We start from the raw sequence: 16710 nt of genomic DNA on the forward strand, positions 1-16710 counted from the left end.
ATATACTTTTGTTACCTTATTCTTCTCCTTGTCTTCGTATCTACAGCCTTCATTTATATTTTTAGGGAGCTTCCGTTTTCTGCCTTCTGTCACTTCTGCCGGTCAGCCTTCTACTAACCCTGCAGAAAAGCCTTATCCCTGTTCCCTTATTTTTTTTCTTCTTTCTCTTCGTTTCTGCAACTCTTCGTCTTCCTTGTTCCTTTTCAAATCCCAAGCGTCTTTTTCATTTTTTTTTCGCATTTCCTGCTCCCTCACTCTTTCCTCTTTCTCTTCCCATCTTCCGGTTCCTATTCCCTGTTCCTCCTCAAGTCCCCAGCGAACTCCCTTACTCTTTTCGCATCTCTGTTCCCTTACTCTGTCTTTTTTCTTTTTGTTGCATCTGGTTCCTATTCTCTGGTTCTCCTCAAATCCCCAGCGAACTCCCTTACTTTTTTCGCATTCCTGTTCCCTCGCTCTTTCCTCTTTCTCCTTGTTGCTTCTTCTGGTTTCTATTCCCTGTTTCTCCTCAAGTCCCAAACGTCATTTTCAATTTTGTTCGCATCTTTTGTTCCTTAACTCTTTCCTCTTTCTCCTTGCATCTTCTGGTTCCTATTCCCTGTTTCTCCTCAAGTCCCAAACGTCCTGTTCAATTTTTTTTCGCATCTTCCCTTCCCTTACTCTACCCTCCTTCCCTTCGTGTCTACTGCCGCTCGCTCCTTGTTGCTCCTCAAATCCCCAGCGTCCCCCCCTCAATTTTATCGCATCTTTGACCTCCCCGTCCATTCATGTTCTCCGGATAACCGATTTTCTACTCCCGCCTCTCCTCTCCTGCCTCCTTTTCCACCCTCTTCCCATGCGACCCTTCCCTCCCCGTGCGTCCTCGGTGGGGTCGTGTCTGGGTCTCTCCTCACTGTACCAAGGCGCTCATCAATCTCCCTCAGGTTTAGGATACACATTTTCGTGGCTCCCAAGGGCATCGTCAATTTTTTTTCTCGTGTCACTTTTCTTGAGGGGACAATTTTCTCTATATTGACAGTTATGTGACACGGCCAGGTAGTTTGAGGATGAAGTTGAGCCCATGGGATGTTTATGAGTTATATTGATGGGGGAATGACAGTTTATATATATATATTTTTTTTTTCTTGGGGAATGGAAGAGGGAGTTTAATGGCGAAGTGGGATCAGAATATTTTGGACAGTGTAGAGGAATCAAGTCTAGTATTCTTAAGAGGTTCTGATTCTCAATACGCTTATTAGTTTTTTCTTTTGTGTGTGTGAGGGAGTTTCAAAGACTTAGTGAGTGAGTTCAGAATATTTTGTACTATGTGGAATATTATCGCGTTCTTAAAAGCTTCTGATTCTCAATGCGCTTATGAGTTTTGACTTGATTAATAACAAATGTATTAAACTACTAGAGCCGTGTTTAGAAAATTAATTAGGTTAGGATTTTCAATGACTTAGGAAGGTAAATGTGAAGCAATAATTATAAAGTCCTGCACTATTAACAACAACAATGAAACTTCGGATTATCAATGGGATTATGACTTTTGTGATTGATAAATAACAAACTTAATTAACTACGAACTCCTTGTCAAGAGATTCATTTAGAAGAAATAACAAACGTAATGAACCAACAGCGGCGTGTCAAGATATTAATTTAAATGAAACACAAAAGAGATCACCCACTCCTCCTTCCTTCCCCCTTCCTTCCTTCCTTTCTTCCTTCCTTCTTTCCTTCCTTCTTCCCTTCCTTCCCTTCCTTCCTCCTTCCCGTCCTTCCTTCCTTCCTTTCTTCTTTCCTTCCTTCCTTCCTTCTTCCCTCCCTCTCTTCCTCCCTTCCTTCCTTCCTTCCTTCCTTTCTTCCTCGCTCCCTCCCTCCCTTCCTTCCTTCCTTCGTTCCTTCCTTCCTTTCTTTCTTCCTCGCTCCCTTCCTTCCTTCCTTCCGTCCTTCCTTCTTTCCTTCCTTCCTTTCTTCCCTCCCTCCCTCCCTCCCTCCCTCCATCCTTCCCTCTCTTCCTTCCTTCCCACCTTCCTTCATGTCTCCCACCCTCCCTCCCTCCCTCCCATCTTCCCTTCCTTCCCTCCTCCCTTCCTCCTCCACTTACTTGTTGGCGGGGGGTCTGAGGCCGTGGGTGACCATCTGCCGCTCCAGGTGGTGAATTCGCAGCCGCGCCATGTCCAGCTCGTGCTTGACGCGCCACAGGTGAGTGTCGCACAGCGGGTCCTGGCAGCGGTGGGTCCTGAGCACGTCCTGGGCCTCCTGCACCGCCCCCCGCAGGCTCAGGGACTTGCCCATGCTCTGTGGTGAAGGGAGGGAAGAAGGGAGAGGCGTGAAAGAGGGCACATTGGAGAAGTATAAATTTGGGGTCATGGGCGTGTATTAAAATGGGTGTATGGGTGTATATGGACGTGTATTTTTTTCATACAGTAAAGGAAACAGATCAAAGGCCAAAAAAAAAAAAAAGAACACTTCCTCTCGCTAATCACTGCCCCTATATAGAAAAGAGTGTACAGATGAGTGGCCAAAAGAGAGGTCAATTTCGGGTGTATTAATATGGGTATATGGGTGTACACACACACACACACACACACACACACACACACACACACCTTTCTCTCTCTCTCTCTCTCTCTCTCTCTCTCTCTCACACACACACACACACACACACACACACACACACACACACACACACACACACACACACACACACACAGGGGGATAATAAGAAGCTCATCAGTGATTCGTTAAGCCTAATAACAGGTAGTTTTGTCACCTGGTTAATGAAGCCTCGCCTCCTGGGTGCTGTTACGTCCACTCTCCTCAATTCCTAAAGTCACCCCTTCTTATTTTTCTTGTCCTTGTTTTTCATTCCTTTTTTCTTTCTTTGTTTCTTCTACTTCCTCCTTGCTCCTCCTGTTATGACTTTGCGTACGTTTCATTCCTTCTTTAATTCGCGTTACTTTCCTTCCTTCCTCTTATTTTTCATCGTTTCTCCCCTTCTATTTTTCTTATCTTTTCTTTCATTCTCTTTTTCCTCTTTCTTTGTTATTTATTTATTTATTCTCTCCGGTTTCGTGTTTTAATTTGCGTTATTTTCCTTCCTCCTTTTATTTTTCATCGTTTTTCCACTTCTCTTTTTCTTATCTTTTCTTTCATTCATTTTTTCCTTCTTTCTTTGTTATTTCTTTTTTCTTCTCTCCGGTTTCGTCTCTTTTCTTTAGTGTCATTTCTTATTCTTTTGTTTTTTTATTAATTGTCTCCTTTAGTTTCCATTTCCTGTTGTTCTTATCCTTTTTTCATCCTCTTTTTCATCCTCTGTCTTTGTTATTTTCCTTGTTTCTCCTCCTGTTTTGTCTTTGGTTTAGTCTTATTTCTATTTTTTTGTATTTTTATCGTCTCTCTCTCTCTCTCTCTCTCTCTCTCTCTCTCTCTCTCTCTCCTTTTTCTTTATAATATCTTTCTTCTTTTTTTCCTATCCTCTTTTTCATCCTCTGTCTTTGTTATTTTCCTTATTTCTCCTCCGTTTTTTTCTTTCGTTTAATCTTATTTCTTCTTTTGTCTTTTAATCGTCTCTCTCTCTCTCTCTCTCTCTCTCTCTCTCTCTCTCTCTCTCTCTCTCTCTCTCTCTCTCTCTCTCTCTCTCTCTCTCTCTCTCTCTCTCTCTCTCTCCTTTTTCTTTATGATATCTTTCGTCTTCATCTTTCGGTGTCTCCTTCCCTTCCATGTTCTTTTGTAATTAATTTTTTCCTCGTATAATTATTTCCACTTTTTTTCCCCTTCTCCCCCTCTCTCCATTCCCTTCTGTTTGTCTCCATTCCTCCATTTTCCTCCTGTTCCTCCTCCTCCTCCTCCTCTGTACTCTTTTTCACTTTTCTATTTTTCGGCTTTCCTTTCCCTCCTCCTTTTTCTCTTTTTTCTCTTCTTTCCTTTGTTTCTTATGTCTTTGACCCCTTCCATTCTCTCTGTTTCCTCCACTCTCCCTCTCTCTCCCTTCCGTTCTTTTTCTCCTCCTCGTCTTCTTTACAAATCTACTTTCTTTCTCTTTTTTTTGTTGTTGTTGTTATTCCCCTCTTCGCTACTGCCTCTGTTTTTTTATTCTTTTTCTTTCCTACTCTTGTACGGTTTTTTCCTTTCCTTCTTTTGTTCCTTTTTTTCCTATGTGGTTGTTGGTAGCATTTTTTTTCTTCATGAGAGAAATGGTAGTATGGTTCTTTTTCTATGGAGGAGCACCGATATCTTCGTTGTCTGTACGAGGAAAAAACTTTAGTATGTTTTTGTTCGCCGCGGCGGGGTGGTGCAGCGTCGCTCTCTATATAAGAGGAGGTCACAGCACACGTATTACATATCCTCGCTTCCACAGAGGGGCAGACGTCATTATTCTATCCCTGCCTCTCGGCTTTGTAGAGTCGGGATCATTTCCATTCCCGGCTCCCGTAATGTTGCGAAGCGGCCAATCCCTCGTGGGAAATCTAGGCGAGCTTAATTCACAAAAAGTTAAATTGTCCTTAGGATGTTTTCAGCGTTGTGTAATTTACCCCACGGCCTGATCACGAGCTGGACCCGTTATCGGCGACAAGTACCCTCCCGACCCGAGCAAGCTCATTGTAGCCGATCTCTGGGTACTGCCGGGTCCTGCACACAACACACACCCTTGGTCCCCCTTGTCCAAGGGGGGACAGTAGCCGCTCCTTGTCTGTGGAAAAATCCCGGGCCTGAGCGGGGCTCGAACCTCCGCCAGCCAGGCCGCGAAGTCTGGCATCGCAGAGCTCTACTACTGAGCTACTGGTGTGTGTGTGTGTGTGTGTGTGTGTGTGTGTGTGTGTGTGTGTGTGTGTGTTTCGAAAAGCCCCTGCACCACGTTCACGTATTTCGGTGTACCTCTTAGTGTACCGGGCTTCGAGACCCAAGGCCATTGAAATACATGTATTGAAATGCATGTATTGTCAAGAACAATATAATGGCTTTGTATCTACACTTGGTCTTCCTGACGAAGGGGCGGAGCCCGCGCGAGATTGAGATTTGTCTCGAGAGATTGCCACTTTAGTCATACAGCGACTTTTCACTCATTTTAGGAGGTAGAACACAATTTTCGCCGTTGCTACACAGCTTTTCAGTCTGTCAATATAAAAAGTACAATGATACAACAAACACGTGCCAGCGTCAATGGAACCTGCGTCATGAAGAGTAGTTAGCCGGGTTTTTTTACTTAAATGCTGACCATCGCATTTTTTGGAATATCATTATTATCATTATTATTATTGTTATTATTATTTTTTATTATATTATTATTATATCTTTAGATTCATTTTCCGAGAGGTCCCCGTCTCAAGAGCCTTCGAATGATAAACTTTGTATGGCTGCATGATCCTCAGTTAATTATTGAGGAATCTGTGTGCACCCTAGACTCACAAGATCGCTTGCACGCACCCACTCACACAATATAATAGAACTGTGAGAATATGCTGCACCGCCTGCTCTCCTACTCCACAGCAACTCACTTCGCTTGCTCCGCTATTTTGTTTCTGTGTCTACTCCTCACTGTGAATGCTGGCTCTGCTGGACTCGTTTGTGGAGGAAGTGTTTTACATATCATAGCTCCTGTTATTTGACTTTGCCTGTGAACGTTTTGTCATTATCAAGTGTGTGGAGTTGCAGTCGGATTCGGATTCGGTAAAAATATCTCCGACTCCGACTCCTTTATGATACGTGTGATGTTGTGTAGCTAGTGTGGTGTAGTGTGTGGTGTGTGTTGTGGCGGGGTTTGATTTGCCTACCACTGTACAGCAGAGGAGGGAAGGGGGGAGGGGGGTGGAGTCGGATTCGGGGTCGGAGTCAAAATTTATAACATCCGACTCCACAGCCTTGGTCATTATCCGTCATTCTCGGAGCGACATTAGTGGCAATCAACTTCAGTGCTCAAAATTTACGAATTCCACGGACACACAGAGGCAACGAAGCTTCTTTCTCGATCAGATCTCCTTTGCTCTACATGAATTCGCTGATATTATGCCATTATCCTTCGTTTTCTGATGATAATTGAATGGAAACATCGCCAGTGCCTCCAGCTTCAAAGACACTGAAGCGATTGATCAACTTGTCCTGGGGGTTAGGGTTTTGGCAGACGTAATCAGGCAGAGGTCATCCCCCCAGCTACTCCCGTCCCGCGATCACCGTGCAGGGGAGGGCTCAGTGTGGCCGCTCTGCGATGAATGGATCCTAATTTCGCAGCCTCCTTTGTGCGACGAGATGACCCGAGCGGCGCCGAGTATGCCAACCCCGGACTGATGGAATACAGAGAGAGAATGGGGGAGAGAGAGAGTGGGAGAGAGAGAGAGAGAGAGTGGGAGAGTGTGTGGGAGAGAGAGAGAGTGGGAGAGAGAGAGAGTGGGAGAGAGAGAGAGAGAGAGAGAGAGAGAGAGAGAGAGAGAGAGAGAGAGAGAGAGAGAGAGAGAGAGAGAGAGAGAGAGAGAGAAAATAAAAATAAAAGAGAAGAGAAGGAAAGGGAGAAGAAAATAGAAAATAAAAGAATATAAAAGACAATAAAAGGCAACAAAAGGAAATGAAAAAAAAGAAAAAGGAAAAAGAAAATGAAAAGAGAAAAGAAAATGTAAAAAGAAAAGACGTAAGTAAAGAAAAAAAAGGAAAGAAAAGGAAAAAGAAAGAAGAGAAAGAAACGAGAAGAGAAGAAAGAGAGAAGAAAGAAAACGAAAGAAAAGGAAAATAAAGAAAAAGAGAAGAAAGAGAAAGAGAGAGAGAGAGAGCACCAGCATTACGTCTCTACTTCTGAGGAGGGGAAGAAAAAGCAAGAGGAAAAAATCTTGCTCAAGCCTCGCCAGAATTCTCCCTCTCGTGTTGGTTCGCTATATACTTTTGCCCCGCTGCGCCGCCCAACACGAGGACAAACAGTTTCGTCACGGGGACAACATAAAGACTGAGGCGGATTTTAGTATATCTTCCAATCTTGTAAATTTTGCCCAGTCCATAAACATTTTGACCCCGGGCTTAAAACGATTTGCCCCATGGATGAAAATTTTCCCATATACTTCAAATAATCACGAGATATCTGCTATGAACCGACTGTGACATCATAGGTAGTGATAGACAGATAGACGGAGTGATGGATAAGGTAGATATATAGATAGATAGACAAATATATAGAGAGAAGCAAGAAAGGGAGGAAAGGTGGAGATGGTGACCCTTTTATTAACTTTGGCGGGGGTGATTGAGTGAAATCCCAACGGAGTGGGTGCACTCCAGAAGAGGGGGAGGAGGAAGGAAGGAGGGAAGGAGGGAGAGGAAGAGGATAAGTGGAAGGGAAGGAAAGAGGGAGAGGAGAGTGGAAGGAAAGGAAGGAGAGGATAGGAGAGGGAAGGAAGGAAAGAGGAAGAGGATTGTAGAAGGTGGAGGAAGAGTGAGAAGAAAAGAAGGAGAGGAATAGGAAGGGAAGGAAAGAAGAGAGAAAAGTAAAGGTCAGAGAGAGAGAGAGAGAGAGAGAATGGAACAAAAGAGATAAGTATTGAATGAGAATTTGAAAGAAAGAAAAAAGAAAAGATTAAAAAGAAGCAGATAATGACGAAAGACAGAAAAGGGAAAGAATGAAAAAGAAAGAGAGAAAGAGAGAGCAAGAACGAGAGAGAGAGAGAGAGAGAGAGAGAGAGAGCAAACAAGGGGACTGATGTGATAAGCAAACTCGAGAGAAAAAGACCATAAGGGGACCATAATGATTTTGAATAAAGGCGCGGCAGCTAACTTCAGCCCACCGTAGAGAGAGATAAGAGGCGGGCGGGCGGGAGGATGGGAAGGAGGCCAGATTACGTGTGAGCAAAAATGATGGAGAGGAAAATAGGAAAGGGATGGAAAGGGGAGCGCTGAGGGAATATCGACGAGGGAAGGAGAAGGAGGAGGAGGAAAATGAGGAAGGTGGGTGGGTTTTGAGGTGAGTCGGGGGAGTAAGAGTGGAAGGGATGAAACGGGAATGAGAAACAATGGCGGACCGTAGAAGAGGAATGTAAGGAAAAGAAGGAAAGGAAGAAGGAATGAAGGGAGAGGAAGAAACGTGAAGAAAGAACAATGCTGGACCAAAAATGAGAGAAGATGGAGGAAGGAAGGGAGGAAGGAATGAAAGGCAAGGAAGGGATGGGTAGCGAGGAAGGAAGAAATGAAGGAAAGGAGGGAGGAATGAAGGAGAGGAAGGAATGGGTAGCGAGGAAGGAAGTAAGGAAGAAAGGAACGAAGGAAGGAAGGGAGGGAGAGAAAAATGAATGAAGGAGAGGAAGGGATGGGTAGCGAGGAAGGAAGGAAGGAAGTAAGAAAGAAAGGAACGAAGGAACGAAGGAAGGAAGGGAGGGAGAGAAAAAATGAATGAAGGCGAGAAAGGGATGGGCAGCGAGGGTAGCAAATTAAATCTAATCCCTCGCTCCCTCAAGTCCCTTCAATCTTTAGCTTCCCTTCCTCTCGGCCCCATTTTGCCTCATTTTCGTCGCTTTTTCTCCCGCTTTGTCCTGTACTAAGACCAAGAACAAGACGTATGGAGGAAGGTCACGCCGCAACCATCGCACACAGAGAGATAGAGAGACAGCCACCCAGACAGCCAGGCAGACGGACGGACAAACAAACAGCCATTCAGCCACCCACCCAGCCAGACAGACAGCCAAACAGAGACTTCAAGAGAGAGCCGTCATCCCCACTCACCATACTTAAGAGAGAGCAACAGCTGCCCTTCTCCGACTTGGCCACGTACTGCCGGAAATACTTGAAGTAGATGTGTTCGAAGCCCAGCAGCAGCAGCGCCAGGAGGATGCCACAGCCCAGCAGGAGGAAGGTCGACATGAACTGCTCCAGCGCCAAGGGTTTGCTCGAGGACTTGTGTTGTTTGTTCGGCCGACATGCCCCCGTGAACCAGAACCTTGCTATCCTCTCGAGGTCACCTGCAGAGACGAAGGCGGCGTGATTTAATTAGGAGATAAAAGGAAGGAAATGGTAGGGAAAGATATTAGGAGAAGGAGGAGAGGGGAGAAGCCATTTTTCCTTCTAGAGAGAGAGGAAGGGAAGAGAGAGAATTACGGAAGAGGAGAGACAGGGATAGGGAGGAAGAGAAGGTGGAGCAGAAGGAGGGAAGAGACTAAGAACGAGAGAAGTTTGGTAATGGAAGAAAGAGGAAGAGGAGGAGAAGGGAAAGAAGAGAGAGAGAGAGAGAGAGAGAGAGAGAGAGAGAGAGAGAGAGAGAGAGAGAGAGAGAGAGAGAGAGAGAGAGAGAGAGAGAGAGAGAGAGAGAGAGAGAGAGAGAGAGAGAGAGAGAGAGAGAGAGAAGGATCAGATAAACGGAAAAGAAAGAAAGGAGGAGAAAGACGAAAAAAATAGAGTATCAGATATTGAGAAAGAAAAAAGGAGGAAGCGAATATCAAATGAAAGAGGAACAGGCATAGGAAAGGGACCGAGGCGGGGAGGGAGGGGGAGGGAGTGGCGTGATATGGAAAGGCAAAAAGGGAAGGTAGAGGTAGGGGAACAAAAGCCTCATTAGAAAAAGAAATGGCACGTGGCACTCCGGAAGACAAAGGAACAGGGACCCGCGCACCGTAATTGTATATTTTCTCGTATGGGATGAAAGGGAGCGGACGAGAAGGCGGGAAAAGGGCCGAACGCAGGAGACACCGAAGCGGAGGAAGTGCGGATGAAAGTGAGCGAAAAAACACAAGATAACAAGCTGATAACCCTCATGGAAGGATGCAAACAAAGAGAGATATCGGTCAAAATCGTACGTAGAGTACACGGAAGTGGAAACGAGAGTACGAAAAGAGTATGTGTTTGTATGTAGTGACCAAACGTGGAGGCAAAACATGACAGAGGATCCAAAATTACCAAGATCTAAATGAAACAAATGCATGGGAATAGCAAATAGTTAAAGACTGCCCGTAAGACTGAGAGGGAAAATTGAACTGGGTGAAGGTAATACATGGAAAATAGCTAAAGACTGGACCATAAGACTGAGAAGGAATAATAAACAGTGAAATGTAAATGCAGTTCGCTCTAGTGACTAATAAATAAGATGAGAAAATGTTACTTATGGGAAGAGAAGCAGAAAAAGATTGGACCGTAAGACTGAGAAGGAAAAATAAACAGTGTAAAGTAAATGCAGTTCGCGCTAATGAATTAAAAAAAAACACAAACAAGATGAGGAAACGTTACTTATGGGAAGAGAAGCAGAAAAGACTGAGCCGTACGACTGAGAAGGAAAAATAAAGTGTGTGTAAATGTAGTTCGCGCTGGTGACTAAAAAAACAAGACGAGGAAATGTTGCTTAAGGGAAGAGAGAGAAGCAGAAAAATGATGAGAGAAAAACTAGTGAAAATCGTGATTGGTAATTCCGTAACCAAGAAAGCCATCATCCCGCGCGCCTTATTGAGCGAACACGGAAAAGAACGGAAAAATAAAATAAAAAAGATTAAGACAAAAATCGCATCAAAGGAAAAATCAGCTTATCAGGAAAAAACAAGATGATTGGCGTTTCATCAGGACCGAGCCAACTTTTTATCACTCATTTTATTTAAGGAAATCAACGTCATTTAAATATCCGGGTGGAATTTCACGCTAAGATTAAGATCCACGGCTCAAGGGATGCTTGTTTTGTTCTTACGATTGTCCTCTGAATTTAAAGTTATTGCCGATAAAATTTAGTCGGGTGTACGAATTATCAGTATCAGGGCTCCACCTCTCCTCCCGAAATTGACCTCTCTTTCGGCCACTCCTCTGAACTCTTTCTTTATGGGAGCAGTGAGTAGCGGGCTTCTTTTCATTAGTTTCCTTTTTTCTTTTTTTTTACCTTGTGCTGTGCCTTTTGCTGTAAAAAAATATCCTGGCTCGTAAATAATAACTAGTACCCAGAAATACCCAGCGATTGGTAGAGATTAGCGGATTTTTTTCTTCTATACTTTCTTTTTGTTGCCCTTGAGCTGCGTCCTGTGCCGTGAAAACAAACAAAACAAAAGAATAAAGTTTTGTGTTCCGCCGCAATTTTCATCATTAAAAGGGACCTCGCAGGAATGGGAGAAAATAATCAAGAGGGAAGGAACCTTAAAGCTGCAGTTCCTCCTTTTTCCAATTTGGGCTGAAATCCTCAATTACTCCCCGCAGCCTCTCGTTAAGCTTCGTTAGAAATACCTCCCAGATGTCTCCGCCGAGGCCAACTTTCCGTCTTCGGTGCGGCATTTCAACTAACTTCTCCGGTGAAACCTTCGAGTGTGTGGAGGGAGGGGGGGAGGGTAAGTGTGTGTGTGTGTGTGTGTGTGTGTGCGTGTGGGTGGGTGGGTGTTTTCGGGGGTGATCATGAAGGCCGCGAGGTTGGCTGTGTAGATGGTCAAGAGAATGATAGCAAATATGGCCCACACGTTGCCCATGAACCTACGGAGGGAGGGGGGGAGGGGGGGGGAGAGAAGGGCGTTGGTGTGTGTGTGTGTGTGTGTTGGCTGATCCTGCCACTTACTCTTCCAGCACTGGTATTGCATCTCCACAGAATCTTACTAAGCCATTATTCATTTATTAGGTATTGTCCGCGCTCCAGAAAAATTCGTACTCCCGATTAAATTTTTTTCAGGAATAATTTAAATCACAAGACAATCGTACAAGCAAAACAGGCATCCCTTGAGCCGCGCATTAAGCAAATTCTAGTTTCTGACAGACTGATTCAGCAACACATGGAACAAGGCCGGGCGGGGCGTTTCTGTATCTGGCAACAGTGGCCCTCTGGCTCAGCAACATTCCGTCAAAGCGGCTGTGAGCGTCTGTTGTCCTTGGAGGACGTTCTCAGGCCAAGACGAGCTGCAGGAAGCGATCCGAACCTTGAAATGCTCGTATCCATAAACCGAGACTTTGATCTTCTCTAGTTCACCGCTTTTTTGAAATATTGTAAAATTTGTGTAAGTCATATTTAGTTTGACTCGTAAATCGGCCTTTTTTGCTGTTAACCATTATTGTTGTAACTGAAAATGGCTAAGACAAGTGCAAAAGGAAACTGGTATAGAATAGAATACTCGAACCGGGTAAAAAAGACAAAAGAAGAGTGAAAAAACGCTGCCTGAAGCTCACCGTTTTCTCTGTACTTCATGATCTGCTCGTTGAACATCTCGAGGTACTTGGACTTCCTGGCGAAGGCGACGCCGTAGCCGGTGAGGGCGTACCAGGAGCCCACGGTGAGGAGGCGGCACTCGTCGTCCTGCCCCACCAGGTACTCCATCACCGTAGCGTCGTACAGGAAGGCGTCCAGCTTCCTGCGAGGGGGGAGACACGGGGGAGGGAGATTAACCTATGCACCAGCTTCCTGTATGGGGACGAGACGCGGAATTAGGGAGATTAACGTATGTACCAGCTTCTTGCATAGAGCGAGACACTGGTTGAAGGAAGATTAACATATGTATCAGCTTTCTGCAAGGGCAAAACACAGTGAGCATGAGGTTATACACTGCGGGAGGAAGATTAACGTATGTATCACCAGCTTCCTGCATGCGGCGAGACACGGCGAGGAAGAAGATGATAAACTTTTGTACTCGTGTCAAAGGCGATATCCTGTTGAAGTCGAAACCCCAAGACCATGATGATGCAGGCGAGGAGGAAGATTATCGTATATACTTGTGTCAGAGAGAGAGAGAGGGAGAGGGAGAGGAAGAGGAAGAGGAGAGTGAGAGTGAGGGTAAGTGAGTGAGTGGGAAGGAGAGAGAGAGAAAAAAAAAATGTGTGAGAGGACAGCGGACGAACATATATATAGAGAGAGGGAGCGGGAAAGAGAGAGCTTGAAGTGACGGGAATAATGAGAATGGAACCAAACACACCTGTCCCAGCTGAGGATTACCTGGCCAGAAAATGTGATGAAAGTGAACTCTATTAATAGTCTTCCTTGCAGCGCTGACGTCAAAAGAGTGTAGTGTGTCGCTGTAACGAAACACGCTCATCTATTATTATTATTATTATTATTGTTATTATTATTATTATTATTAATCTGTTATATTATTCTGGGGGTGGTGATGGTAGTTCTGGTGGTAGTGAGGACAATGGAGGTGGTGGTTGTTGTTGTTGGTGGTGAGGTTATGGTAGTGGTTGTGATGAATGGAGTGGTGGTGATGGTTGTGGCAGTGGTGATAGTGATGTTGTATTGGTGATAGACGTCGTGGATGTCCTATGGGTAATGGTGACGGTGGCTGTGGTGGTGATGGTGGTGGTGGTCATAGTGTAACATTATGGTGCGCTGGTTCTGATGTTGGTAGTGCTGGTGACGATACTGGCTACGTTGGGCAGGGAGGAGGTGGTGGTGGTGGTATTGGTGGTGGTGCTGGTGGTAGTAATGGTTGCCCAAGTCGTCACCTTGAGAGCCGGATAAACCCCAACGCACACCAGAGCCCTCAGTACACACACCGGAAGCGCGTGAGTCACCTCGCCGCGTGTGTGAAGGGTCGTATTGTCGCGCCGCGCGGTGACAACTTTCTGGCTCACCGTGTCGGAAATGGGCCGTGACACCTTCTCGATTTGCATATATTTATAGATTCTTCGTTTTCATTCAGGTGTACAAATACTTAAATGGTGGGGCTTTACGTGGTTAGTGGTGCGGGAACTGACCTCAATCTAACTTATATTTCTTTACTTTATTTTCTTTTCACTTAGAAGGAACGATTAGTAGTTTAAGGGAACCCAGAAAATTGAGGATTAATATGGAAAGGTATTTGATTGATGTTGTAGGTATTGTAGAGGTGTTTGTATTGTATTATTAAGTTTTACCTATATACTAATGATGGTAGTGGTAGTAGTAGTAGTAGTAGTAGTAGTAGTGATAGTAGTAGTAGTAGTAGTAGTAGTAGTAGCAGCAGCAGCTCTAGCTTTATCAATGTTTGTCAAGGCACATAAATAAGAATAAATAACAAGACCATTCGAGGGAAAACGTTTCACTCGTAAGTCACGGCCAACGTTGCCTCGTGCCACTCCGTGCTTCGCATGCCGCGGATCAGCGAGGATCAGCGCGGCGCGGCGGTTCACTCAGGGCCGGGAAAATATGTGCACACAAGGGCAAACAAACACGTCGGAGGCAATCACATGTGTCACTCAGCTGGCGAGGAACACTTTTGAGAGGATTAAGTTTACCCATTTGCTCGCACCGCTCCCATCAGCACTCACATCAAGACAAACGAAAACAACTCAGTATTAAATCGAGATACTAGAATGAATGTACATCAAAATAGTCAGCTCAGTGTGTCTTGTTGCATGTAGACCGTGATGAAAGAGATTTGCGCTTAAAATGAATATATATGAAATGTAACTTGATATTCTTGACGAGACCTTCTCCTCCTCCTCCTCCTCCTCCTCCTCCTCCTCCTCCTCTTACCCACACTTATGTTATTCTTTCCTCCTTTGTTATTTTATTTCTCTCCTCATTTCGCTTCCCTTCCTCCACTTTATTACTCTCTCGACCTTTCCCACGTTCGCTCGGCAGCCGCTTTCGAATTATTTACCAAGACAATAAAGCTGAGAGAGAGAGAGAGAGAGAGAGAGAGAGAGAGAGAGAGTAAAATGGAGAATCATGACCTTTAGCGTGTCAATATGAGATGATGATAATGATGAATTTGATGATGAGGATGATAGTTCAAGGATTTCCTCACATAAAGGTTTCGCTTCATTCCCACGATGCCGTAATAATACCCGAATGCCGTTTTCTTCTTATTTAATACAGTAACTAGTTTAACAATGGGGGACTTTAAAATTTGTCTCTGTATATGAAGGAAAACTGTACACATATTGGTCCTTCAGTCTTAACTAGTAAACAATGGGGGACTCTGAAATTTGGCTCTGTATATGAAGGAAAACTGTACACATATTGGTCCTTCAGTCTTAACTAATAAATAATGGGGGACTCTAAAATTTGGCTCTATATAGATGGAAAACTGTACACGCATAAATCCTCGAGTCTTAAGTAACAGACAAAAAAAGCGATAAGTTCAGTGGCTCCCTCTACATAGAAGCAGTTTTGAAAGATGTCCATTGGGAAGTTGTACAATAAAGAAAATCACTCTGGTAAGGAAAAAAAAATCTATTCATGCCCTTTCTCTACAAACCAGAATAGTACGGAACGTTTTCATCCTTGTGTTCCCTTTTTTCTCCCCTTTTACTGGCACCTAAGGCCATGGGTACGTATCCTGGGAGGTCCGTTTTTGATGGACTTGAAAATTTGATCTCATGCATTTTATTACTTTGTGCCTCGCTTGAACGGCTTTCCCCGGAGAACGATGCTTAACCCTATGCTGCTGGTGACATTTTGAGGCCATCGTAGTTCTTGTTTATGGCTTCGTTGCAAGGGAACCAGAGCACCTAGAGACTTGCAGATTGTTGGATAGCGTAGATGAAAGACGAAGCTAAACTACGCTGCATTCCGTTTTACGCTACACCGAGGAGAACGGAAGAGAATCAACTTGAAACGTAGGATTAATAACGCAATGCTGGCCCTGTCTTTTAGTTTCGCTTCCTCGCCGATTGAGACTTGCAAATTCTTGGATAACGTAGATGGAAGACGAAGCTAAACTACTCTACTTTCCGTTTTTCGTTATAGCGAGGAAAACGGAAGACAATCAGCTTGAAACGTAGGATTAATAACGCTATGATGGCCCTATCGTTTAGCCTCACTTCCTCGCCGATAGAGACTTGCAAATTCTTGGATAACGCAGATGGAAGACGAAGTTAAACTACTCTACTTTCCGTTTTTCGTTATAGCGAGGAAAACGGAAGACAATCAGCTTGAAACGTAGGATTAATAACGCAATGGTGGCCCTATCGTTTAGTCTCGCTACCCTGCCGATAGAGACTTGCAAATTCTTGGAAAACGTAGATGGAAGACGAAGCTAAACTACTCTACTTTCCGTTTTTCGTTATAGCGAGGAAAACGGAAGACAATCAGCTTGAAACGTAGGATTAATAACGCTATGGTGGCCCTATCGTTTAGTCTCGCTTCCCCGCCGATGGATTCCCGGCAAGCAATTTCGGTAAAACTTCTTCACGCTCCTTAAATGCACAATGGACTCAATTCCGCGTCTCTCCGCCTGCAGCCTGGACCCAGATGCACACTTTGACTAATGGCCTGCCGCTCGGTCCTAGCTCCGAGGCACCGCATTTTTATACCAAGTTGTTTATCCTCGTTTTCAGTCGTTTTGTGAGCCTCAGTTTCTTCCTCTCATCTGCCTCGTGGCGTGGACTCTCTCGCTGGATGGGTCTTCTTGTATCTGCCTGGTTGTGTGTATATGTATGTTTGGTTATCCGTGTGTGTGTGAGTGTGTGTGTGTGTGTGTATTGGGTTTTGTGTATGTATTTTCATCGCTTTGTCTGTGTTTGTTGATATGTTTGTTTGTGTGTCTTTCTTTCTGTTTGTCTGTGTCTGTCTGTGTCTGATTGTAAGTGTGTTTGTTTGTTGTCTGTGTTTCTGTCTGTCAGTCTCTGTCTGTTTTTGTTTCATTGTTTCTTTCTTTATTTCTTTCCTTCTCTCTCTCTCTCTCTCTCTCTCTCTCTCTCTCTCTCTCTCTCTCTCTCTCTCTCTCTCTCTCTCTCTCTCTCTCTCTCTCTCTCTCTCTCTCTCTCTTCTCCCCCTCTCTCTTATCTCCCCTCTCTTTCTTCCTCCCTCCTTCCCTCCCACCCCGTCTCTCCCTGTCCCTCCTCCCCCTTAACAAATAACGCCTCTTCTCACTTCATTCTGTTTACCTTCTGACCCTT

At 44.6% G+C, this 16710-nt stretch overlaps 1 protein-coding gene and 1 long non-coding RNA gene across 3 annotated transcripts in view; one reads left to right on the top strand and one right to left on the bottom strand.

Annotated features, from left to right (window-relative positions):
• LOC127001483 (uncharacterized) overlaps window positions 1–16710 on the top strand; it is a 95386-nt gene that overhangs the window by 23729 nt on the left and 54947 nt on the right. The gene's annotated exons all lie outside the window — the stretch shown is intronic.
• The window catches only part of LOC127001480 (glutamate receptor ionotropic, NMDA 2B-like), a 204719-nt gene that overhangs the window by 8782 nt on the left and 179227 nt on the right, over window positions 1–16710 (bottom strand). For both annotated transcript variants that reach the window (XR_007755303.1, XM_050866034.1), the window contains exons 16-18: window positions 12061–12242; window positions 8671–8906; window positions 2084–2277 (exon numbers count right to left, since the gene is read on the bottom strand). Coding sequence is in view for 1 of the 2 variants with exons in the window: in XM_050866034.1 (XP_050721991.1) it covers window positions 2084–2277; window positions 8671–8906; window positions 12061–12242 (612 nt within the window). In the remaining variant the exon portion in view is untranslated. The remainder of the gene's footprint in view (window positions 1–2083; window positions 2278–8670; window positions 8907–12060; window positions 12243–16710) is intronic.

Source organism: Eriocheir sinensis, chromosome 21 (genome assembly GCF_024679095.1).
Source record: "Eriocheir sinensis breed Jianghai 21 chromosome 21, ASM2467909v1, whole genome shotgun sequence".
NCBI classification, from domain to species: domain Eukaryota; kingdom Metazoa; phylum Arthropoda; class Malacostraca; order Decapoda; family Varunidae; genus Eriocheir; species Eriocheir sinensis.